Source organism: Argentina anserina, chromosome 3 (assembly GCF_933775445.1).
Source record: "Argentina anserina chromosome 3, drPotAnse1.1, whole genome shotgun sequence".
Classification (NCBI taxonomy): domain Eukaryota; kingdom Viridiplantae; phylum Streptophyta; class Magnoliopsida; order Rosales; family Rosaceae; genus Argentina; species Argentina anserina.
The window spans coordinates 34,205,652-34,231,614 of record NC_065874.1 but is presented as its reverse complement, the minus strand read 5'-3'; the positions used below and the strand labels follow the sequence as shown (position 1 = coordinate 34,231,614).

The 25,963-nt window shown below is 38.3% G+C and overlaps 3 protein-coding genes and 1 pseudogene across 3 annotated transcripts; 2 read left to right on the top strand and 2 right to left on the bottom strand.

Annotated features, from left to right (window-relative positions):
- Positions 1 to 4,879: 4,879 nt before the first annotated feature.
- Positions 4,880 to 12,187, bottom strand: LOC126787571 (omega-6 fatty acid desaturase, endoplasmic reticulum isozyme 2-like; annotated as a pseudogene).
- Positions 12,188 to 12,492: 305 nt separating this feature from the next.
- LOC126786266 (nucleolar complex-associated protein 2) lies at positions 12,493 to 17,279 on the top strand. The gene is made up of 11 exons (XM_050512040.1): positions 12,493 to 12,641; positions 12,751 to 12,863; positions 13,134 to 13,205; positions 13,292 to 13,864; positions 14,445 to 14,747; positions 14,934 to 15,263; positions 15,347 to 15,553; positions 15,721 to 15,807; positions 16,239 to 16,333; positions 16,419 to 16,550; positions 16,704 to 17,279. Exons 1-11 carry the CDS (start codon positions 12,623 to 12,625, stop codon positions 16,978 to 16,980), a joined length of 2,208 nt encoding a protein of 735 aa, XP_050367997.1. The 5' UTR covers positions 12,493 to 12,622; the 3' UTR covers positions 16,981 to 17,279.
- Positions 17,280 to 18,523: 1,244 nt separating this feature from the next.
- On the bottom strand, positions 18,524 to 21,778 carry LOC126786507 (zinc finger CCCH domain-containing protein 14-like). Its single transcript, XM_050512350.1, has 3 exons — positions 21,564 to 21,778; positions 20,238 to 20,298; positions 18,524 to 19,543 (listed from the first exon to the last, which is right to left on the bottom strand). Exons 1-3 carry the CDS (start codon positions 21,646 to 21,648, stop codon positions 18,787 to 18,789), a joined length of 903 nt encoding a protein of 300 aa, XP_050368307.1. The 5' UTR covers positions 21,649 to 21,778; the 3' UTR covers positions 18,524 to 18,786.
- A 1,713-nt stretch (positions 21,779 to 23,491) lies between these two features.
- Positions 23,492 to 24,550, top strand: LOC126787569 (AP2/ERF and B3 domain-containing transcription factor At1g50680-like). Its single transcript, XM_050513426.1, has one exon. It carries the CDS (start codon positions 23,492 to 23,494, stop codon positions 24,548 to 24,550), a length of 1,059 nt encoding a protein of 352 aa, XP_050369383.1.
- Positions 24,551 to 25,963: the final 1,413 nt, after the last annotated feature.

Here is a 25,963-nt window from a genome sequence, read left to right as displayed (position 1 = left end):
TACTGATTTGCCAACTAAATGGGTATGTTCATTCAAAATTTGCAATTACCTCCGGCTAGATGATATGATGCACCAACCAAAGGCAACTCACTTGTGCATATCCCCATATTAGTCAACCAATATTAAACCATGGGTGAAATTATTCTTAGGGATGTGGTTTTTTAAATCGTGTGTTATGTTGTTTCGCATCATACCCCATCAACCGACTAACATACCCATTTGTAGGTATTGTGGGTACGATGGAGAAAAGGCACACATGATTTTAGAACTCATGTCTCTGCCTATGTGGTGACCACACGCATTATGTGGTTGTTGCTTACTAATCCCGTTCACATGGTCAGTGGCTGACTATGTAATTCATGCTCAACCACCATTGGATGTAAATCTAATGGTGAGGAGAATTTTTTTTAATTGAGTTATTTTATTTTCAACCCTTGGATTTACATCCAATGATGGTTGATCATGAATTCCATGATCAGCTACTGACATTTGAACGTGACTGTGTTGCTTACTATTGTTGTTTTAGCACATATAGACAGCTCTAACGTATACCAAAAAAATTAAATGCATATTTAATCCTAACATAGGCCAGATGCAGAGGTCAAAATCTGGATAGAGTTCATCGCCATGACCGGCCACTACAACATTATAAGTGGCACATATGTCGGACAATAAATTCCTTGACCGCTTATGTAAATTGATTTAATAGCTAATTAATGTAAAATCCAGCGCACAGATACACCAGAATGAGTTACGCTATGGTGTCTCGATGCATAGTATGCATATCAACTTTTTCTTAAAGTTATAAAATGAGTCATCGAACTAGTAATATTGTCCTCAAAGTTGAAATGATAATATTAATGTTGAAAGTAGTAATTGAGTTGTTGTCAAAGTTATAATTACAAGTTTGATGACTCAATTATAATTTTAAGGAAAATAATACTATGTGATAACTCATTTTACAACTTTACAATAAAATTAATGTATAGTATATATACATCATTTCATACAACAATTTCCCCACTAGATTATTGTAAAATTGGTTTTACTAAATCCTATACAGTTGTTGTTGTATACGTATCCAATATATATATATATATTGGTCATGAGCGGCAAGTACGTATGGCGGTTTTTGCCTAATAATGTATTAAAGAACATAATTAAGCCAGGCTTAGTTCTTTAGATTTTAACATACAACGAATAAGATGTAGACTAGGTACTCTAGCTTCTTTACAAAAATTTCGTAAATTCTACTAAATGATCAAGAAAAAAGAATGTTCGTAAATCAAAACGTACGACACTACATGCATACCGCTTGCCAATCATCACATTAAAACATTTAAAATCTTTCGTTATCCAAATAAACCTGTGATTAGTTATTGATTATATGACTTATTTAATTTGTACGGTTGTAATAATAATATAAATGCAACATTTATATATAGCTCGTTGCTAGATTCTTGTTTACATGCCCGTAGATATTTCACTCTAACGTCCGTAAACATTAATAATGAAAGATATATATTATCATGCATGGACGTCGTTGGTTTTATACAAGAATTAGTTGATTAATTACAAGAACATTTGCATACAAAATGATGCATGGAGTAGCGTCAATATAATTTGGGAAATAGAAACGAGTTAATAAAAATAAATTGTTCATCTCTTTCTGATATCCTTTTTTTTTTACATTATATATAAATATATAAATCGAAACATCAACCATCTATTATTCCATAAACAAGATAAAGATGATCGACTAGCCCATCTGGCAGATCTCATCCGCCTACACATTCAAACGGACACTTACGATGCACTCTAGGCCACCAGTTCACAACCCCGTTACCTCCTAGAACCATTGCCCTCCGGCTTAAAAGATGACCACAAAAGGATAAACCAAACCGCAGGAAATATGACCTCGCATGTGAGGGATAGCTGGAGCCATGCTCGAGGTTTGGCATTACCATTTATGGTACCTGGGTCTGTACAATGAACTTAGCCCAGGGCAGCGCTCGCTCAAACCCTAAGAGCATGAGATGGTCATTCTGTAGAAATTTACTTCAATTCCTATAATTAATGATATTTTCTTTAATTGTCTAAATATAATATTCCCTATATTTAATATATGCATTTGTGCCAGGGCCAGCAAAAATATAGTTTCAATTTTACCATTATCGTAAGAGTTTCCTTTTTCCCACCCAAAACAATCCAGAAAGGTGTATTATACCCTAGGCCATTTAAGAATACCATATAGATTTTTTTTAACATTGTATCTAGCACTCTTGTTTCCTTACCCCTTCATGTCCAGATTACTACTGATCTTGATAATTCTTCACCTTCAGTGAGGCCCATGCATGAGCTGCTTGCTGGTAGGGAAAACACTAGGGAGGAACATAAGTGCCTTGAATGTGGAAGAACATTCAAAAGCGGCCCGGCGTTGGGTGGCCATGTTAGCCACCACACCAAACGAAGAATGGAGGAGTACGAAATAGAATCCCGAATACCTGGAGTAAAGGCAGATCTGTAGATCAGTGATGTTGAGTTATTATGACCGCTATGATTTCAGCTGATAGAAGTTATAGAACTATTTGAGCTATAAGTTTTTGCTTCTTTCTCCATTTAAGTAATTTGTAATTCATAATACATCTTTTAACTTTCATTATATCAAAATAATAATAATAATAATAATAATAATAATAATAATAATAATAATAATAATAATAATAATAATAATAATAATAATACATCTTTTGAATTTTGTCTATGGGAGATATTCGATCAATTAGAACAAAAGGCACACTGCAGGCTTTCCCTTTTGTTGTCTATATGTTTGGGGTTCAACCCATCTGATCGAGGATTGTAATGCATATTGAAGAGATTTACAGGTCTATATATGATCATTTGTGATATATATATAGAAATTCTCATATGCGGATGTCCGGACAGTCCGTACCATGCGGATTCAGCGATTCCGGCTACTGGCATCGCGCAACGACGGCGCCGACCAATACAGCTGCACTCCCTTCCTCTCGGCGCTCTTGTTTGTGCCGGCCGGAGCTGTAGCATTAGCCTACGACGGCCGGAATCTCAAAATCTCTGCACGGTGCCTAGAAACTTGAAATGTCGAGATTCCGGCCACCGTGGGCTAGCGTTGTAGCTCCAGTCGGCACAAACATGAGTGCTAGGAGGAGGAGAGTGTGGTTGTGCTGGTCGGCGCCGTTGTTGCGTGTCGCCGGTCGTTGGAATCGCCGAATCTGCACATTGCGGATCGTCCGGACGTCCGTAGCAGAGACGGACTATATATATATATACACATATATGTTTTGATAATAAAACCATCATACTCCTTGAATTGATCGATTGCATTGTTTTAAATACTACCTATATTAATTTGAGTCTGCAATTTTTTAAGAGTCCGTAATATTTTGAAGGAATTCGACTATAATTTGTTTTTGGTCTATGCGGTGAGCTATGATTTAGTTGGTTGAGTAGCTTAACTAATAACATTGTTGAAGAGTCTGTAGTTTAACTGGTAACATTGAGGTCATAGGTTTAAATCTCACTAAAATATACATATTCCATGGTGAGGCATCTAATAGAGTAAACAATAAAAATAAATAAATCAATTAAAAAACAGAAAAGAAAAATGAATATCAGCAGTTTAGGTAACCAGTAACTATGTAATTAATCGGTAAATAAATATTATATTTTACACAATCCCGATGTTTAGTTCATGAGATATAACTATGGAAGCATAAATCGGAAAAATAATTCAAATATTACAACTAGTCATCAGTGGGATGGACTCGTAACTTTCCACTTAGAAGAAGAATATGGCGCTATATCAAATAATAGTATAATACTGGCATGGGCAACGTATTACAAAATGGTATGTTATTGTTTGGGTCATTCTTTTGATAATTATATATACACACACATATATGCCTACATAAATTTACAGTATCTGAGGTGCACATGCTATTTTAGATCTCGTCCGGGACTCCGAATCTCATGTTTGAACATGTTGCTTGATATTTGAGAAAATTTTAGTATACATCAATGTATGCGTGATCCGAATGTTAATATTATTTTGTGAGTGTGGTTAAAAAATTAATATCTGTTGTCAACCGTTGAATGTAAAATGTATAACATACATTGATGTATAGTAGATTAATCCTGATATTTGATGATACATTTATCTTTTACTAAGGATATATCTACCTCATTTATTTCATATAATTTACATAAGAAAAGTCATTTTCCCATTTTCTTTATCTTTTATGGGACTTATTTCTCCAATGGAAAACACATGCCATCATGAATCGATGCACCAAAAGATGCAAGGAGTGTCGTATTATATAGATTTAATCGTACATTACTCGTTTAGCTAGTAGCTAGGTTTATTTCTGAGTAGAACATGCATGATTCGAAGTTGAGCTAGTCATGCACATTGCCACGTACTTAATTCAGAGTTAGTGGACGTGCACTGCTGTTTTACCATATATACAGGGATGTGAGTTCCAATTAATTTAAAACTCAATATGATTAAATTTTACAACAGCAGATCAATACTCAGATATATATATATATATATATATATATAGGAATTAAGGCACGGTATAATTATTTATGCATGGTCTATTTGAACGAAGGAAAAGCTAGATGTGCATTGCATCGAGTCGATCATGTAACATTTTCTATTAAACCAAGTTAAGCCGATTCTAATGGAAAGGAGACGAGAGTTTCAAACACAAAATCAATTAAAAACAGCGTACCCTTTCCTAAACTCGCTAAACAAGCGTCACAGCTTCATTACCTTCATGAACGCCAAAAGCATCCACATAGGATATGGCAACTCTAGCTAGCAACATTTCATCAGTCAGATCTTATTGCAGTACCAAAAAACACGTTTGCAATTAGGAGCATCTTCATCCGGCTGAACGTAAGAGTACTCCTTAGCCTCCCTCCACAAAGCCTTGTAAATCGGAGTCCGATCAAAACCATAGTGTTCTGACTATTCTCCCAATATAGGCTTCACTGCTATATATAGTGTGGCATTGTAGAGAAGAGATGACGAACAACATGCATGCGCGCGGTCTGTAATGCTATGGGAAACCTTATTGATCGAGCACCCCATGCCATAGTCTCTATCCACGGTTGACAAGTTAAGCTCCTCTCAACCAATCCCATTCCGACGTGTCGTAGTGCGGCAGTGAAGGGTACGTGTGTGCTGCAAATACGTGATCAACATAAGAAACCCGGCCGTTTGTTATAAGTAATGGCACCCCATAAACACATACATGCCAAGCCAATCCTTTAGTCATAGCAAGACGGTAGAGTACAGAAGCAATGACCAAAATTCCGAAATCCGAGAAGAATATTTGAAGGGTTTCCCGGTCGGAGAATATAGGACCGTGAGGGTCATAGTGGCAAGCGAAACCATCATAAGGTCGACCTGACACGTTAAATACCAAGTAAAATGGCCAACCGAGTGTGAGGGTGAAGATAATACTGATCAACCTTGTTGTACGGTTGTACCCAGCTAACTGGTGGAAAAGTACGAAACAAAGGAACATAAAATTTACTTAGAAAACAAACTAAGACCTGAAGTTGCTTACTTAGAAGCAATACATTGGATAGCTTATATATCGTCATGTTCTATTCCACTCATATATTATAAGCTAGTTTATAAAGGACTCACTGCCGTTTCAGGTGCGGATTTAGTAATTCCGGCGACATGCAACGACGGTGCGGATGGTGCCCGTCGCACTCCTCCCTCCTGACGTTCCTGTCTGTGTCGGCTGGAACTCTAATGCCGGTCCGAATCTACAATTTTATGGAAATTTACAGATTCTGGCCAGGCCAGTGCTAGAGCTCCGGCTGATACAGACAAAAGCGTTAGGATGAAGAGTGTAGTGGGCACCATTCACGCTCTCATTACGCATTACTGGTCGCCAGAATGGGTGAATTCGCATGGTGTGAACGTCCACACTTGGTAAAGGTTCTTCAAATATAAATAGTACCATGAAATTTTGGATTTGGGTTTTGTTAACGTAGGATTACTATGTAGGCTAATACACTTAGTTAGCTTATTAATGAGGGTTAGCTTGACACAAGAAGTATAGTGGTTCACCTCCCTCTCTTGGGGTAGACTACGTCCACTTGAATTCACTGGAAATAGGCAAATAGCCTTAAGTTATACAAATAGTGGTTCGCCCCTTTTTTAAGTGGGATGAGGGGTCTCTTTTATAGGTGAGGGAGCCCATCTCATTTACATATTCTTCAATGTGGGACAAGTGCCCATCTAGGCTTACTATGGAGTCATCTTGATGAGGCCGGAAATGTGACTTCCCGGTGGTATCTTGATGAAGCCTGAAATGTGACTTTCCAGTGGTGCTTGGTAAGTTTCGACTATCATTACAAAGCTTGTATGACGAGGTACGCTATGGATATGATAGTTGAGCCACATAGTGACTTGTAGATTTGCCTAGAGAGTGATGCTTATGCTCGGTGGCATGCGATGTAATACCCCGAATTTTCGGGTTCAAATTGTATGAAATCTTGGAAATTGAATAAATCGCATTTTGTCGCTTTAATCGACGATGTCAAACGAAATGAAACCGAAGCTTAAAAGTTAACAACGTTACGTTTCCGCAACACGGGAGTCGACTTTTACTCCGTCGCTCGTTTTCAAAAACTTCATTCATGAAAGTTGTCGAGCTCGTCAATACGAACTCGTGGACATGTCATGCACTTTAATCAGACGTTGTATATTAAAGTTATTGTCGATGGAAGTTGGTTTCCGATTTTGGAAATTGAATAAAATGAAATTTTTGGAAACCCTAGTTTCCAGAAACAAAAATTTCTCTCTCTCTCTCTCTCTCTCTCTCTCTCTCTCTCTCTCTCTCTCTCTCTCTCTCTTTCTCTCTCACTCTCTCTCTCTCCCCCCAGCCGCTTTCCCCCTCTCGACTCGACCTCCCTCTCAAAAAAATCCTCCGCCGAATCTCCCGCCTCCGGCCGGCGTGGCTCTCACCGCCGGTCCCTAAGCCTTCGCAAGCTCGACCTCTCTCTCCCCCAGGCAAGACGCGTCCTCCCTCGCCGCCGTGAAGCCTCGCCGACAACGACAATTTCTGAAAAAATCTTGCCGTCGATTCAAGCTTCGCCGCCGGTGAATGGAGCCATAGATCCCTACAAATCGACCCTTGGGTGGAGTGTAGCACGAAATCGGAGGTTTTAGCAGTGGAGGAGAGCTTGGAAACTCTGAGACTTTCCAGCCAATCCCCGGCGATCTGGGTTGCAACGAAGGTATGGTTGTGATCAGTTCTACATGTTCTTCATCTTTCATGTTGAGTGTTTGTCGTTTTGTTGAGTTTTGGATGGTGTAATAACCCTATTTTTTTCAGAACAATATTTGGTTTTGATTTGAATTCTATAAGTTGTGAAATTCAATTAAAATGAATTTGGTGGTTTGCGACTTTACGAAACAAAAACGGAAACGTTCTCTGAACGTTAATTAGAAAAACGTTACGTTCCGCAACGAATATATCAACTTTTATTCCGTCGCTCGGTCGCAAAAAAAAATTCCTTCACGAAAATTGTAGAGCTCGTCGATACGAGTTCGTGGACGCGTCACGCGTTCGAATCGGAAGTCGTACATGAAAGTTATTAACGTCGGAAGTTAGTTTCCGATTTTAGAAACTAGTATAAATAGTTAATTATTGGAGTTAGGGTTTCCATTTCTGAAAACCCACACCCACACCCCGCGCCTCCCTCTCCCATTTTTTTTTCTCTCTCTCTCTCTCTATTCCCTCTCTCCCTCCGGTGCCGATCTCCCTCCTCCGAGGGACGTGTCCCTCACCGTCGACACCAGCAGCCTCGCAAGCTTGACGCGGTCCTCCTCCAAGCAAGCCACGGTCTCCAGCGCCGCCGTGAAGCCTCGACGTGACTCGCAAGAACCGAGCCCAGTCGGTTCGTACTCTCCGACGAGCTCCGGCGCTCCCAAGGCCGGGAATCGGTGAGATTTCTATCTAATTGGATGTTGTGGGAATTTGGGTTTTTTTTGGATGGATTGATGGAGGTTTAGAGGAGATCGGAGGAGGAGGGATTTGGGGGAGATGCCGCCGCCTTGGGTGGAGCGTGGGGAAGCGTGGAAGGGGTAGGAGGCGGCGTGAGGCCGTGGAGAGGTAGAGGGGAAGAAAAGAGGGATTTTGGGGGCGGCGGTGGCATGCTACGCGCCGGCCTTAGGCTCGGCGCGTGTACCCCACGCGCCGCCACGTGCGTCGACGCGTGAACAGTGTTTTCGAAGGGTAAAATTGTAATTTATTTTTACGTGCGGTAAATGTAAAAGTGATTTACGTACGGTAAATGTAAATATAAATTACTTTCAGTAAATATAAAAAAGTAATTTCAGAAGAATAAATCAGTAATTAATATTTACTGAGATAGTATTTACATTTATATAGTATTCATACGTATAGAAATACGTAAACAGTATGTACACGTACATGAATACGTAATTGATGTGTATTTGTACAGTAAATACGTGAATAGTAAAATATTATTACTGTTTTGGCATTTAAAGGTTTACGAAACGATTCTAAATTCTTTTCTTATCTTTTCAAGGTGATTGATAAATCAAGGAAATGAATTACCTTCGGAAATTGTGGAATTACGCTCGAGTTGACAAGGTGAGTAAAAATCTCACATATTTACGAATATACCCTTTTGGAGATTCAAGATTTTGCATAATTTTTATGGATGGAATATGACATGTATATGATATAGTGGATTATATATATATATTGTATAAATGGTAAATAGGTACATATATATAGTTTGCTATATAATATACTATTATGATTTTATCGTGATTATGTCATTTTGATGACGAGATTTAAATATCGAGCATGTGTTTTGATTTGTACAATATGAGGTGATGATTATTGTATGTGGTTTTAACATGGAGTTTGTTAAAACGTTTTGTCTTCGGACGTGTTTATGTCTTCGGACCAGTCTTCGGACGTGTTTGGCATGTCGTAACCTAGCCTTTGGCCGGGCAAAAGTTACGATACAGTTAGAGCTCTAGTCTGTCTGCCGAAGTACTACATGTGAGGTAACAAATGGGTTATCGGTTCATGAGTACTCATATTTTTGGATGTTGAGTAGCAGGAGGTTGCCCAATGTTGGCGGTGTACTACGTGAGGGGTAACAGATGTGTACCAGCGTTCATTAGTACCCGTATTATAAATGTATTTGGGTAAACATATGGGTTGCCCAATTTCTCATGAGCACTTTCATTCTCATATTTTTTGGGACAACCAGATGGGCCGTTCATTGACTCATGAGTGCATTTATATTTGTTGAATTGTGGATTTTCGTATATATTGATATGCGAGTTATATTTTCGTTTTACTCATACGAGCTGTAAAGCTTACCGGGTTTGTGTTTACAATCCCAGTGCACCAATTCGATGGTGTAGAGGATAATTCCGCAGGTTGACTAGTAGAAATCGAGGGACAACTCTGAAGACTCGAAGTCGTTCATTATCCTGTTTGTGGTGAGGTTTTTATTGTGGATTTGTGTGAGAACTTGTGAGGATTTATTTGTGGGTTTTGTGAGAGATTGTGAGGATTATTACATTTCTATTTTTATGTAATGTTGAATTATAAATTGGTTTGTAATAATTGGTTTGTCTGAGTTGTATTGTGAACTCAGTAGTGATCCGCTGTGGCATTTAAAATGATTTCGATTCATTAAGATTGTTTTGGTGTTTCACGACTTTGAAAGTTTGAGTTTTCATACTCAAAATTTTGGGGTCGTTACAGATGGAGTTGTTGGAGGTGGCGCGCGCCGCCGTTTGTGGCGGCGCGTGGGTGGTTGTGGAGGTCCAGGGAAGCGGCATTAGGTCGTGGAAGGGAGGAGGAGAAGAAATGAGAGATTTTGGGCGGCGGGGCTGCCAGAAGGTGGCACGTGAACCCCACGCGCCGCCATGTGCGGCGGAGTGTGAACATTATTTTTCGAACATTAAATTTTTGTAAAAAGTGATTTCTGTACGGTAAATGTAAAAAGTAGTTTACGTACATTAATTGTAAAAGTAATTTTTTAAAATAGTAAATCGGTGATTAGTATTTACTGGAGCAGTAATACGTAAACAATACATACACGAATAGTAATACGCAAACAGTACATGTATGAACAATAATACATGAACAGTAATACGTGAACAATAATTACGTAAACACCGTAAATTGCTGATCAGTAACATTAGTACTAAATCGACGTTTGAGGTTTAGGTAACGTTTCTAATCACTTCTTATCCAATCTAGGTGATCGACTAAACAAGTTACAGATTTGTTTTCGGTATTGTGGAATTATGCTCAGGAAAATAAGGTGAGTAAATCTCACTATGACGAGTCTACCGTTAGTGGTGATTCATAATTACGCTTTATTTTAAAAGATCAAACTATGATATGTATATGATATAGTGGGTTGTGTATGTGTATAAATGGTAAAATCGATACATATATATGAGTTGCTATATTATATATTGTCATATTTCTAGTTCCAAATGAGTTTATTTATAGCATTGATATTTATTTTATTTAAGCATGAATCGCTTGTCTTTTTGTGCAATAACATGTGAGAAATGTATTATACGTGGTTTTAACTTGAGTTATGTTAATACGTTTTTTTGTCTTCGGACGTGTTGGCATGTCGGAACCTAGCCTTGGCTGGGCGACAGTTACGATTCAGTTAGAGCTCTAGTCTGTCTGCCGGTGTACTGTATGAGGGGTAACATATGAGTTACTTGCTTATGAGTACCCATATTTTTAGATATTGGGTGACAGATAGGTAGCCTAATGTCTGACGGCGTACTGCATGAGGGGTAACAGATGAGTACCTGGGTCTAATGAGTACCCGTATTATAATTGTATTTGGGTAAACAGATGGGTTGCCCGATTTCTCATGAACACTTATATTTTCAGATATTATTGAACAACTAGATGGGTCGTCCTGTGACTCATGAGTACATTTATAATTAAATGTTTTCAAATTCTTCCCTTGTATTACTATGCATGTTTTACTGTTGTTTTACTTATACGAGCTGCAAAGCTTACCAGGTTTGTGTTTACAATTCCGGTGCACTTATTCGATGGTGTAGATGATAGTTCTACATGTATAGATTAGCAGAATTAGAGGACTATACCGAAGATTTCGAAGTAATCTTTATTCTATTTTTGTGATGAGGATTGAGAGGATTTTACATTTCCATTTGATATAATGCTTGAATTATAAATTGGTTTTGTAATAATCAATTCGACTGAGATGTACTATGAACTCAGTAATGATACGCTGTAACTATAAGATGATTTCGATTTATTAAGATTGTTTTAGAGTTTTTTATGGCTTCGATTTCGAGTTTAACACTTGAAATTTCGGAGTCGTGACATGTCATACTAGCTCTATGCTATTAGGGGTGCCAACAGGTTTAGGAACAAACACTTCATCCCTCTCCATCGATCCGGTGTTGAAGTGGTGGCGAATGTGACTATATTTTCACGAGAAGTATGGAACCAACATAGCCGATGGCAAGTGAAGAACAAGACCAAACGATGTCGTCTGAGAGCTGGTAAGCACTGAAGGCGTGACGGTCACACTCGTGTGCGATGACCCACAATCTCGTTTCCCTCTCACTCTCACTGTGTAAGTTGAGCAAATAATCAACATAAGATAAATCCACCTCTCTCTTTCAACCCCAAATAACAGACAGATAAAAAACCAATTAAACATATAAGAGAATAAAATAGTAACGTAGAATAAACAGAGTAATTTCAGATAGAAATCGAAAAGAGCGAGAGAGAAACGAAAGCGCATCAGCACTTCTAATGTAGAAGAGGGGGCAACGTCGGTCCCAACCTTTTACACAGAACTTACCGGGTCGATCAACTTCTCGACTACAACTCAAGCAACTCTCGATCTCTTTCTCTCTGTCTTCAAAACTTGGTTCCACCCAACAGAACACAATGAACTAAATGAAGATCGCGGATGGAAAACAACGACCACAGAAGATTACCCATGAGACGCGGGAGCACGTGGCAGCAGCAGAAACAGCCACAGCCGAAATGGGAGAGAGAGAGATCATTAGCAGTGCACCCTCATCCAACTGATATAAGCTATACTTCACCATTATTTCCAGATACAAATTTGATACAATTTTATAGTTCATTTAAGTAATTAATTGCAGAATTTCGATCAGAAGAAGACAAATTCACTTGCAGTTGCTATAGGTTGTACAAAAATCATTTTCTAAAGAAATTCAAGCGAACTTTCTTTAGAAACTATTTTCCAAGGAAAGTTCGCAGCGAAAATGAAATTTGATTGGGCCGATCGAACTTTTAAGGCCCCAAATCACTAAAGCAGGCCCAAAACAAGACAAAACATGGTCAAAACCTTACTCTTCATTGTAGGGTTTTAGGTGGGTGACTCCAGAGTCCAAACTAGAGCAAGAGAGGTAGAAATTTTCCACTCCAATTCCTCATATTCTCATATTGGGCGTGTCTGGTCGGTTCTTGCTGCTCTTGGGTTCATAATAGAAGATTGAATTAAGCTACCCATTGTTGCCATGGAAGCGAAAAATCCAGGTTCTTCATCAAAATTGAATCTTTGTTTGTTTAATATGGTGTTCTGCTTTGCAACTAGTCAATCTGATTTTCATTAAGCTAACCCAATAAGCTTGAATTGTAATCTCAGTGAAAAAATCGAAACTTGGGAAGAGGAAAAGTGATGAGGGAAGCCAGAAAAGCTCCAAGTCTGGAGGTCACGCCAAAGAGCATAAGGAACAGCTTGAAAGACTCCATGAAAAGGTTGGAAATTCTAGTTTTTGATGTAGAAATGTATAAAAGATTGTATTTTTAACCAATTCGCTGAAGTGGTTACTGGGTTAAGTTTTGATATTTTGCATTGGTAATGAATGTAGAGCAGGTCGTTGAAGTTGTTGTAGTTCAATTGTTTGATAATGTTGTGTTTTAGTCTCGAAATAAGTATCGGGTTGGATTTTGATATTGATTGTGTGATGTGTTTGAGAAGCCTGCATTTTGATGGGTTGCTTTCTGCTGTTGCATTTGTATTGGCAGGATCCAGAGTTCTATGATTTCTTGAAAGAGCATGACCAGGAACTTCTACAGTTTGAGGATGACGACATCGAAGTGAGTATGCATGAATTAGCTTTATAGTTTTGTTATTGCTCAAGGTTTCTGGATACCAAGTTTGAGTTCGTCCTCGTTTAATGCAGGGAGATTCAGATGCTGACTTGGAAGATGAAGAGATGCAAGAAGGTGATGAGATAGAAGAGGATGAAGAGACTAGTGATCATGATGTCAGAAAGAAGGGAAAGGAATCAAAAGACACACCTAAAAAAGTTATAACTTCTGAAATGGTTGATTCTTGGTGCAACATGATTCAGGAAACTGGGAAATTGAGTGCTATTCATTCTCTTATGAAAGCTTTCCGAACTGCCTGCCACTATGGTGATGATAAGGAGGATGAGTCTATGCTAGATTTTAGTATTATGTCAAGTAGTGTCTTTAATAAAGTGATGGTGTTTGTTCTTATTAATATGGATGGAATAATTCGGAACTTGTTGGAGCTACCTGCCTCAGGTGGGAAGAGAGAGACCATTATAGATCTCATGACCACAAAAAGATGGAAGAACTACAACCATTTAGTAAAGTCGTATCTTGGAAATTCTTTACATGTCTTGCGTCAAATGACTGATACAGACATGATATCATTTACTTTACGACGACTTAAACGTTCCTCCATATTTTTGGCTGCTTTTCCGATTCTCCTGAGGAAGTATGTTAAGGTGAGTTCAAAGATAAACCCAATGAAATATTCTGTTTGAATTTCGTTTCTTTGTGGTTGTGGCTCTACTACTTAACTGTTTATGGGCATAGCTTGGGTTTATCGAGATTCAAATTGATATATAAACCTGGGTATCTGGTTCCAATAGTTACCTTAGCTAACCTTTTCTTACGAGCTTTTGAAATTTTAATGTTGGATCTATATCTTTACTTGAATGAACATGAAATTGTGGTTGAGTGTATTAACATAAATCTTTGGAGGTTTAGAGTGTACCAGTGTGGAGCATGAATGCGCGGTGCGTGTTTGAGAGGCAGACATCCCTATTATTACCAATAGCATTTTTTTTTATGTTTGGGCCAACAATGGTTATTAGGAAGTATCATGCTGATAGTTTGCTCCCATGTGGCCCGGTGTTTAATTCCTCTGACATTGCCTACCTAGATATAATCTCTAGTGCACAGAAGATATAGAATCAGATTACTTACCCTTTTTTTTTGGTTGGTATGCTAGTATTTAGTCCTACAATAATTTATTTTTCTCTCTGTTTATTAACTTATAACTAATCATTGTTCTTTGTGCAGACTGCCATTGATTTGTGGGGTTTAGGTGGAGGTGCCCTCCCGATTGCTTCCCTTCTATTTTTGAGAGATCTCTGCATTCGTCTCGGATCTGATTGCTTAGATGAATGTTTCAAGGGGATCTACAAAGCTTATGTCTTGAACTGCCAGTTTATGAATGCAGCAAAATTACAGCATGTCCAATTTCTTGGAAACTGTGTAATTGAACTGTATGGTGTAGACCTCCCCACTGCATATCAACATGCCTTTGTTTTTATTCGCCAACTAGCAATGATCTTGCGAGAGGCACTCAATTCAAAAACTAAGGTACTATTCAGTTTTAGAAAATTAAAATGAGCCTTTGTTTGACTCTGCATGTTTTTCTTTTAAAATTAAATTCAGAAGTTTACCGATGTACCATTCTAAAAAAAGTAAAATTTAAAAAATATAAAAAGAAGTTTACCAATGTACTCTATCTATTGCATTTCACTTATGCTGCTTCATGTCTTCCAGGAAGCATTTAAAAAGGTTTACGAGTGGAAGTTCATGAACTGCCTTGAGCTCTGGACGGGAGCCGTCTGTGCGTACGGCTCAGAACCCGACTTTAGGCCAGTTGTATATCCTTTGGCCCAAATAATTTACGGGGCAGCCCGTCTGGTTCCAACTGCTAGGTATTTGCCTCTTAGATTGCGGTGTGTTAGAATGCTTAACCGAATTGCTGCGTTGACGGGTACTTTCACACCAGTTTCTATGTTGCTTTTGGACATGCTTGAAATGAAAGAATTGAATAGGCCCGCGACAGGTGGTGTTGGCAAAGCTGTTGATTTGCGTACTGTACTTAAGGTATATTTGGACATTGACGGTGTTCTCCACCTCTTTCTGTTACATTTTTATTGTTTATGATATTTGGAGAATTCTGTTTGCAGGTTAGCAAGCCAACTCTTAAGACCCGAGCATTTCAGGAGGCATGTGTGTTGTCTGTTATTGATGAGCTTGCTGAGCATTTAGCGCAGTGGAGCTATTCCATTGCTTTCCCTGAGTTGTCCTTTATACCAGGTGTGCGATTGCGTGGCTTTTGCAAATCCACCAAGGTTGAGAGGTTCCGGAGAGCAACAAGGGAGCTTATCCGTCAGGTATGTACTAAGGGTAATCACATGTCTTCTTACTTGTGCTTAAGCTTGAGATATGCCAACTGTTGAGGTGATGGAACTAAGTTTAGTGTTTGGTATGCTAATTATTGATATATTAAATCCGGGGAAAAGTGTCGTCATAGCTAATGTTCAGCTATTCTATGTCCCAGATTGAGGCAAATTTGCAGTTTATAACTGAAAGGCGCAAGACAATCTCATTTCTGCCTAATGATCCTGCAGTTGTGTCTTTTCTTGAGGTCTGCACTTTCTTAATTTCTTTCTCTCACTTTGCCTCAAATCTAATTGTATGCTTCTACTTTAATACCATTTAACACAAATGTCCCCCTTCTGGATGTTAAAGATCATTGATGAGTTGCAACTTAGACCTGCTTTTGTTTGCTAGGGTTGGTAATTGTGTGCTTTTGATCTCTCTCTAATAACATGATTGTGGTATTCTGAATGTTTTTATTAATATTTAATAATGACATAACAATAATAATACGGTTGGGATATGGATATCTATGCTGGCTGATCGGGTTCAGATTTCAGAAGCTGGATCAACCTTAGCTGTTACTCATATAAATGATATTAGTCATGTGATAGCTTGGTTATCTCTGATGGTTTCTCTTCATTTCAGTTGTCTTTGATATGAAAATGAAGAAACTGAATTCTTTTTATCTTCTAATAGGATGAGAAAACATCAGAGGCTAGCCCTCTATCCCAGTATGTTATTAATCTACGCCAAATAGCACAACAAAGATACGATTCGCTGGTGGAATCCAGGTTTGAGATCAGTTGCTTGTTTTGTGTTCCTATCCATATTGTCTTGCTTATTATTCCATTATTCTAACAAGCATATGGGTTCAAGTGTTGTTGTTGGGGAGCACAAAGCTGTGTTTGGAAAGAGGAAAATACAGGAGAGTGATGAAGAAGATGACAGTAGGGAAGAGGACGCCAGTACTGTGTTTAATTCATCCTGGTTACCTGGAGTTGATTCCAAGTATGATCTCTCTCTCTCTCTCTCTTGCACGCGCACACACACGTGGAAGTCAAGGCATATTTCTTCTGTGTTTCGACAAACACAGACACTGTTTCTCAAGTTCTGTAGTTAAATATCAGGATCTCTCTCTCACTTTCTTTTCAATCTGTATAGGGATAAAGAACCCAAAGATGGGAAACAGAAGAAAAAGAGGAAGACAGAGCAGGAGGAGCGGGTAGCCATCGATGAAGATATTGTTGAGGAGTTGGTACTCAGCTCTGATGAAGAAGAGGAGCCTTCAGGTGAGGCCCTCTCGGATGAGGATGAAGAGGAAATGAAGCCAGCACCATCAAAATCAGAAAGTAAGAAGTATGCACCATTTACAAATCCATCAAAGAAGAAAGGAAAATTTCAGGCAAAGAAATCAAGGAAGAGAAAGAGCACCAAGTGAAGATACAATTTTGTTACTTGTGGTAATGGTTGAACCAGATTTTGTCAAAGCTGCTTGTAGAAATTCTGTGCATGGAAAGAAATTCACCATGTTCACTAGGAACAGAATATTTGTAGCTCTAGCTGATGAACTGGACAACTTCGCAGATTTTGCGCTGTTTTTTTATCATCGCATTTTACATCAAAAATGGTGGAGATACAAAGAACATTCAATTTTCAACTGCTTCACTTCTGGGTATGAACAATTTATTGGCAAAGCTAAGTGTTGTATGTATTTTTTTTTTATACTTTGAATTCGATTTATGTTTTTGTAGTGATTTTCCATTATGGGTTCACTCATAAATACTGGTTGTTATGCTATGGTCTTGAACTTTTGATAATTGGTTAATCTATGTATGAATCTCAAGTACATCCTTACAAAGGCGGTGGCTAGGCGGACCTCTATGCGGACAAAACGGTCACAAGTCAAGCGCCTAGGCTAATGTTAGGCGGCTTGTGTGTGGCGATGGTTGTGCCGGAGTGGGCTACCTTTAGACTTTAGTCACCTGTTTATCTCTATCGGAAGGCTTTACGGCTGGATTCCAATGGATCTCTTTGAACTATGGGACGAGAAAGAACCATACAAGGGAGTCATTGTTGATTGAATACTCTTACTTGAAGTTACTTCCACATTGGCTCCATACATGAGTTTAAGCATTCTCATGGAGCTTTTTACCCAGTACTGCTGATATCCATAGCCTTTAGAGGTTAGAGGTTTCAAATTTTGGAGCATCTTGAGTTCAGCACGTTATTGCTGGTTGTTTTTTGCCAAGGAACTGATTTTGTTGGACTCGATCGATGGTCACAAAGACATCTCTGGCAATGGTACGATATAATTAGAATAGAAAATGTGGATTGAAGAGATCGACAACGGCGAGGTTGGTTTGCGTTGGGTTTTCTTATGGTGATCTATATATAGGGGCAGTGGAAGTGGAAGAAGTTCGTAGTTAAATCCTCTCAACGTAAAAAGACTCAAGAGTCCTCTCATCATATTTCTTCTTCTTGTTTTTGCTTAGTTTTATAAAATAACGTATTTTGTTCCCCATGGTTGTATTCAAACGGCGCAATTTCTATAAGAAATGCACTTGTGGTTCATGTCTTCCTGACTTCATGTTTGGGAGCATGATAGGCCTTTTTCTGCACAAATCGGATGTAGATTTAAGTAGATCACTTTGTTCAAGTATGTTAACTCATAAGTTGAGAAGGCAAACTACCTAAAACAGCCCGGTTCCCAGTTTCGACATGACATAGGGTATAAAGTATGATAACTTCATTCATCTTAATCAATTGTAAATTTTGAAGGATGTGAATCCACATTAACTTCCATCACTGCATTACCAACACTTCAACAAAAAGGGAGATTAGGCACGTTTATTCGAATCTATTGTTTGCATAATGCTATCAGAATGAAAAAGCTTAAATGGAACCCCTGACCATAAAAACATCTTTTATCTTCCTGCATTTTGATCAAAACAAAACTAAATTCTTCAAGCAGCCAACCAGAATTCACCACTGAACATGCCGCAGGCAATGAGGCAACCTGTGGTTATACCATATGGTTCGACCAAGAAAACTCGGAAAGATTTGGAAAGACAAGTGGGAGAGTAGGAGCAGATATGGATAACGACTATAATCCCTGAATATTAACCCCTATTTAACTAAGGAAACTGCACTCTTACGAAAGGAAAAAAAAAATCCAGGAACACACATTATGCTTTAAGAGTATCCTACAAGAAATTGGGGAGAGAATAGCATAAGTACTGAAGAATCACATCCCTCCCCGACGCACTTCTTCAGCTCCATGTGCAAAGTGGCACCTGTCACCAAATGTGCATTGACCTTTAGTAAAGTTCTCACAAAGCTTAGTCTTGAAGTTACTACTTCCTATGGAAGCTCCCATAGAAGGGTTTCTCATGTGCGGTCCAGCGGCAGAGCTCACGTTCACAATAATATCTTGAACCATGGCACTGGCATCTTTAATCTGATCAAAGGTACCCTCAAGCTCAATGTTCCTCAGCTTCGGATCTGACTCGTGCTCTCTTATTGAAAGCTTTGCTCCAGTCACGCGACATATTTGCTTTGAGTTCAGACCATTTTTTCCAATTATGGCCCCTGCGAGTGAAGCATCTACACTAATCTTAGCATTGGCAATGGCCCCAAATCTACCTGCACCTCCATGACTTGGTGGGGGAGGCTCATTCCGACTTCCCATCCTTCCATGCATTGCTCCCCCACCACGAGGATCATCATAAGATTGAGCAGTGGGCCTCCCAAGTTCATATTCACCATGGGCAAAATGACATTTATCTCCAAACTTGCAACCTTCAGCTGTGTTGTATTTGTTGCATAACCGTGTCTTGACAGCTGGAGGAGAAGAACCATCTGGAAATGAAGGTGGGGCTGCTGAATGTCTGGGAGGAGGTGGATGAGTTGGGTTGCTTCCAGTCATCTGAGAAACAGCTTTGACACCACCAGGAACATAATGCAAGAAGTGACATCCCTCTCCAAAAGGGCAACCAGAAGTACTGTTCAAAAACGAAAAGAAAATTTATGAGCCGACGAAAAACCCAATTACATTAAAACTGGCATATAGCTCCGGATTAAAGAGTTCACATGAAACAATTTTACAAGATTTATCAGAATTAGTTAACCAAGTATTCTACAGAGACAGTTTTCTTTACACCAAATTGGCTGACTAGATACTAAGCTTGGATTTTCTGCAGTGAATGTCTTCACTTAATGGCACAACTGATAACAAAATCTGTTTTCTTTTTATTTCTGTTTTCCAGAACAACCTTTAGCATCACGTCTGAGACCAAACAATTCAGTTTACTTATTGTTTCATAGTATAAACACAAGGAGTAACCTGCTTCACAACTTGGTAGGCAACTCATAAAGCCAAGACATTGATTTTACTTGAAATTGATTTGAACCAAATTAAACAGAACTCAAATAATACAGGACAATTCTGCGCCCCATAACACCGCATCAATTGTTTTCAGAATAATGTACTGTTGTCAATCAACCATGTCCGTTCAGTCTTTGATAACATGATTAGAACAGAGTTCAACCTGTATCAAAGCTTTAATTGTCCATTTCATTAGTCCAAATTGCAATACTTTTGCTCACAAAATCACATAATTTTCTTAAGAATTTATATAAATTATCAATATGGAAAATTGATTAGACTATTGATTTTAGATAAGTTAAGATTAGAACCTGAAAAACTTTGTGCATGGCTTCGATTTGCTTCCTATACCAGTTGAAAAGGACTCCATTTCTGTTGCACAACATTAATTAATTACCCTCAGTTGTATTTACAGTGAGTTATTAATTCTCAGAATTTTAGAGATATCCAACATCATGTTACCACCTTCAAAACTTTAAAGAATCCAACATCATGTTATCATTTTTATCACGAACAATAGATACACAAACAACTATTATCCTATTAAACATAGGAAAACCTCTGAATTTTGGGTTCTTAAACAAAAATCTAAAACTTGCATAACTTTATTTAATGCTATCAAAGATTACGGTTATCAATACATGATTTCAAGAAACATGATAATCAAGTTGAAAATTGTATACTGTAGTGTTTGACTGAAATTTAAAATCACTAAAACTCATATGTAGATACTACAAACATTCCATTAAGAAACAAACAGGGGAAATGCCAGAGGCCTAATCATAGGATGGAGGAAGTGGAAGGAATCAAAGGATTAAGGGATAGAGTTCATGTTTGGGTATCTTTGCAGCCTCAATCTCATCTGAATTATGTATGTACACGTTTTCCTTAATCATGCACGTTTGAGGGTCCTGGTAATTAATTTTTGATCAAGACAATCTAGAACTGGTTTCGATGTTTTTAAAAGCTGTTGGTAATGTGTTTCGTATGAAGCAGTGTATTGTACATTCCCTCGCAGAGTATCAAAATATATATAGAATCAGAGAGGACAGACAAGGACATGGAATAAACAATTTCATACCCATTTATGCAACATATTCCCTAACTCTATAAACTAAACCATAACCGACGCAGTTTTTCTATATACTTATAATCATCCACAAACCTTGCAAATGAAAATAGTCACAAATCTTGCTCCCACAACCAAAAAAAACATGATAAAGCGCCTTCCTACCGCTCAATTTATTGTTCGGGAACACATATCCTACCATACTTCCAAAACTATACAAACTAAAGCTACGTAAACTCTCTCTCTCTCTCTCTCTCTCTCTCTCTCTCTCTCTCTCTCTATTGCTTATACAACTAAACTAAGCTCAATTCCCTACTTCTAACTTTTCATCTCAAGATCCAAATTCCTCTTGGATTCAATTTCACTCACCGAACCCTAGTACTAATCTTCAGCTCTACACTTAAATTCGCAGTACTCATCTCTACACTTAGCACTAATCAAGTTACTCCGACCATAATTAAATCGCACACAAAAAAATCACATCAAGAACTCAAAACCCTAACACTTCATACATATCACACGAAACGAAAAACGCGAGCAGAGCTTAGAAGGAATGCGAAAAACGAACCTGGCTTGGATTTCTTGAAGCCGCCATTGCCGTTATACGACGGCGCTTCGTGCCTCCCTCGCTTGCGACCGCCGCCGAAGTCCATCAAGGCTCAGATAGAGACAAAACCGAGTAAGGCGGAGGAGAAAATAGCAACCGCGAAATGGATTGAATGGTAGAGAGAGAGAGAGAGAGAGAGAGAGAGACGAAGCAGGAAACCCTAGAGGAGAGGGAGAAGAGAGAGGGATTGAAATTTTAAGGCTTTAGGGTTCGTTAAATTTGGGATTTAAATGCGCTTCTTTTTTTTTTTGGGTGACCACTAGCTTACGACGACGACTGTCGTCTCTGTGACTGTGACGAGAGTTCACGTGCTATCCGTGTGACGTTTTACCGATTTCTACATAGGGGTTTAACTGTCTTTTCAGTAACATTCTTGAACGTATTCGATCGTTTTCGGCGCAAATTCGACATTTTGCCGAGCGTATTATTTGGTGCAAAGATATAAGACGCTGAAGTACCATCGGAAGAGTTCCGGATATAATCGGAAAAGCATCGGAGACTGTCGAAAGGGTGGTAAAAAGACAACTTTGCCCCTATTTGACTCAGTCGTTGTTGTTTTGTAGTTTTGGATCCAAATGATGTTTAGTCGGTTTAGATGCGTCACAGCAGTACACGGTTTGTTGGGCTTTATTTTGGGCTTAATTATTGACTGATCCAATATTATTTTCTTTCCAATTTATATAATTACTATCTTAAACGAGTTCACATATGAATCACACGAATCAAATATACTTCATATATTCGTTAAGAAGCTTGATAATGCGCGCGATAGTAAAAAATATATAATCACTATTAAAAGTTTAGCTAGAGGAAATATGATAAGTTGGCTAAAACTCTTTGTCTCATTTAGGTCTACATATAAGGTATGTAATTTGGGAAGTTGTTCTGCACCTTGTAATTAGTTATCTATCAATTGTGTGAAGATGAAGATCAGGTTCAAAAGTAAATTTTGTGTGGGATCGGGAGATGCCAACCAGAGTAGATTGTAAGGGTAACAATATGAATACGGAAGTTTAGTTTAAAATTTATTAAATAAAAACGAAATAGGAGGTGTTGATAGCAGAACTTTCAAAATAATTACCGAGCAATACAGAGAGCGAAATTTACACACGAGCCAGTAACGAAACAAGTAACAGTGGATGTCAACCGTTCATATGTGATCCCTGATTTGGAGGGTTTAATTATCTTTATAATTATCTAGGAGAACAAATTAATCCCATTTATAGTTTTGACAGGTTTTTTTTATTGTTATAGGTCAGATTACAGTAATTAACTCGTACAAATTCAAACATGGGGATAAAGATACACAACATACGAATCGAAAATAGAAACTTCTAAGACTGATTGAGAGTTTAAGACAGGCTATTAAGCAAAATGGGTTATATAAATATGTATACATATTTAGTTTCGCAAGAAGAAACATCGATCCATGCATATTGTAAATAACCACGTGCTAAAAAAAATGGGTTATGCATTTAGTTTCAGAATGTGGCACCTAATTAATTTGTCTAAATTAAGAGAAAAAAACGCTTTAAAATTGTTCTAATTGACTTTGATTTTTCACTAGGGGGACAATTTCGTTTGTTTAGTTCTACTGTTCTAGAACTGAACACATATTCTGGTTGTTTGCTTTTACCTAATTCAGTTCAAATTTTTGAACTCTCCGCCTTCCAAATAAAAACCTACCATTTTCATGCAAACAGCATATCTCTGATTGCAGATTTTGCAGATTCCAGATCCTTCAATCTCTCCCAAAATCAAGTACTTGCAGAATGCTGAAATCTTTCCCAAACCCTCTTTGCATTTTCGTTTAATTGTAGTATTGAACATATAGTTTCTCTTCCATGCCAATAATATTGTACAGCTTATTATCTTTACCCAAATTCACAATGGAAGATGAAACATCAAGCAGCATGGTCAATTCAGGTGCCCTTAGAAACAATAATAGCGTTGCAGTGCTGGGAGAAACGTCAGATTCAAACGACACCAACTTTGAAATTCACCCGAATAAGCGTTTGAAGCATGAAACTGATGCATCATCTGCAAGATTCAAAGGGGTGGTGCCACAACAAAATGGTCATTGGGGTGCACAGATATACGCAAACCACCAAAGAATTTGGCTCGGCACTTTCAAATCGGAGAACGAAGCGGCTATGGCTTACGATAGTGCTGCAATCAAGCTTCGAAAAGGTAACGACTCCCATAGAAATTTCCCATGGACTAACCTGACCATTCAAGAGCCTGATTTCCAAAACCATCTCACCACAGAAGAAGTTATCAAAATGATTAGGGACGGTTCGTATCCATCTAAATTTAGTGCCTTCGTTAGGTCACAAACACAGTCTCAAAGTGAGGAAGTTGGAAAGGGGACTCCAAACCAAATCAGGCTACGCGGGAATGGACAAGTACTGTGTAGGCAACTATTTCAAAAGGAATTGACACCAAGCGATGTGGGTAAGCTTAATAGGCTTGTGATACCGAAGAAATTTGCCGTTAAGTATTTTCCTTGTATCTGTGAGACAGCGGAAGAAAATGGGGTTGATGATGTTGAGCTAGTTTTTTATGACAAAACTAAGAGGGCATGGAAGTTTAGGTACTGCTATTGGAAGAGTAGCCAAAGCTTTGTGTTCACAAGGGGTTGGAATCGATTTGTGAAGGAAAACAACTTAAAGGCAAATGATGTGATCACATTCTATTCATGTGAGACTGCTGAGTTAGTAAGAGTTGAAAGTGGAGAAGTTACAACTACGTTTTCCTTAATTGATGTAGTGCATAGTGAGGGAGAAAACAAGAAATGTTTAGTTGAGGAAGAGGAGAAACTGGAACTAAATCTGGGGGGTACAAGCAGCTACAGATTGCAAGAAGGTAAACGTAAACAGGGTGAAGATTATAAGGCATCCATGGTGGAAGAAAAAGAAGTTAGGCTCTTTGGCGTGAATATTAATTAAGTGGCTAGCTAGATATCAGATCTCCCTAGGACTTCAAATTTTTTTTCCCTTTAGATTTCTTCAATCCTTTCTTGAATTAAGCTTTCATTTTGAGTTATCAGTTGGTAATGCAACAGTTCTTGGAGTGTAACTTGCTGATTGAGCAGATGCGCATGAATGCATGATCGATGTAAAATTCATTAATGTTGCTCTGCTTCTGTTCTTTCATGATCGAGCCAACTCTCTCTCTCTCTCTCTCTCTCTCTCTCTCTCTCAAATTTCACACACACAATTGTCTTAGTAGAAAAATTGTGGTCAAGTGAGCTACAACTCCATACGAAATATTTAGGGATGGGACATGAATCCTCTCCTGATCTCTTAATTTGCCCAATCTACCTGACCTTTGAAGCTGATGGTGACACGTGAATTCCTCAAATCCGATATTTCTTCCTAATATATGTTTTTCACAAGCTGATATTCAATACTTCTCTCAAATCCAATTGTCTCTTGATGCCTTGAACCCCTCCCCAAGACATGGCTTCCACATGCTGGGTTTGAACCAGGAATTCAATTACCAAAAGAATCCCCTGCAACCTTTGCCACTTTGCCTCATCTAGCGGTAGGTTTTCACTAAACTAATAACCAACCCCATTAGCACATATTCGTTCAATTTTTGAATTTTTTTGATTACTTATTATCTGATCATATATGTAAGGGATAAAATGACTCATCCTATAGAAATGAGTATGAAAGAAATATACGATGGAAGCTAATTTGATAAGGATAGGTCCATGTGACACTGTTGCGACTGATCTTTTCCATCACTCATGGCTTTCTTTCTGAGTAATTATCCTGCTAATCATACAATTTGTTTGTCCAAAGTCCATATATTTCCAAATAAGCAAACGAAATCAAATAACGTACTATTTACTTCCAAAATGTCAAGGAGAGTAAAAAATCTATAGAAATCTAAGCCATAATTAACATGGCAGCTGAGATGCTATCGAATAATTCTAAATCCTAATAACATCGTCACGTAGTGAGCGAATAATTAAGGCACCATTAGTAAGAATCATACACAATAACTAAGGACATCTAAACACTTCTGAGTACTTCATCATCTTGATTATCTTGACTTTCCTCTTCATTTTTCAGGGCCTTCTAGGTTTATGTATTTGTATCTCTTGGCAAGATACAAAAAAATTGCAAAATCAATGACGGCTAGCCCTGCAATTAGGAAGTAGAACCTTTCCATATGACCTTCATTCAAATTATTAGGAATCCAACCTGGGTCTAAACCTCTAGCTGTAATCCCCATCACCATAGCAACTAGCATGCTGCTAACATAATTCCCAAGAGAAATTGAAGCCATGCACAAAGAACTTCCAAAGCTTTTAATCCCATCTGGGGCTTCACCATTAAAGAACTCTAGTT

Coding starts and splice junctions, on each gene's coding strand:
- LOC126787569 (XM_050513426.1), top strand. CDS start 23,492: ATGGAAGATGAAACATCAAGCAGCATGGTCAATTCAGGTGCCCTTAGA.
- LOC126786266 (XM_050512040.1), top strand. Junction 13,206..13,291: donor TTGAGGATGACGACATCGAA/GTGAGTATGCAT, acceptor CGTTTAATGCAG/GGAGATTCAGATGCTGACTT. Junction 15,554..15,720: donor CAAGGGAGCTTATCCGTCAG/GTATGTACTAAG, acceptor TCTATGTCCCAG/ATTGAGGCAAATTTGCAGTT.
- LOC126786507 (XM_050512350.1), bottom strand. CDS start 21,648: ATGGACTTCGGCGGCGGTCGCAAGCGAGGGAGGCACGAAGCGCCGTCG. Junction 20,299..21,563: donor CTTCAAGAAATCCAAGCCAG/GTTCGTTTTTCG, acceptor GTTGTGCAACAG/AAATGGAGTCCTTTTCAACT. Junction 19,544..20,237: donor CCATGCACAAAGTTTTTCAG/GTTCTAATCTTA, acceptor GTTTTTGAACAG/TACTTCTGGTTGCCCTTTTG.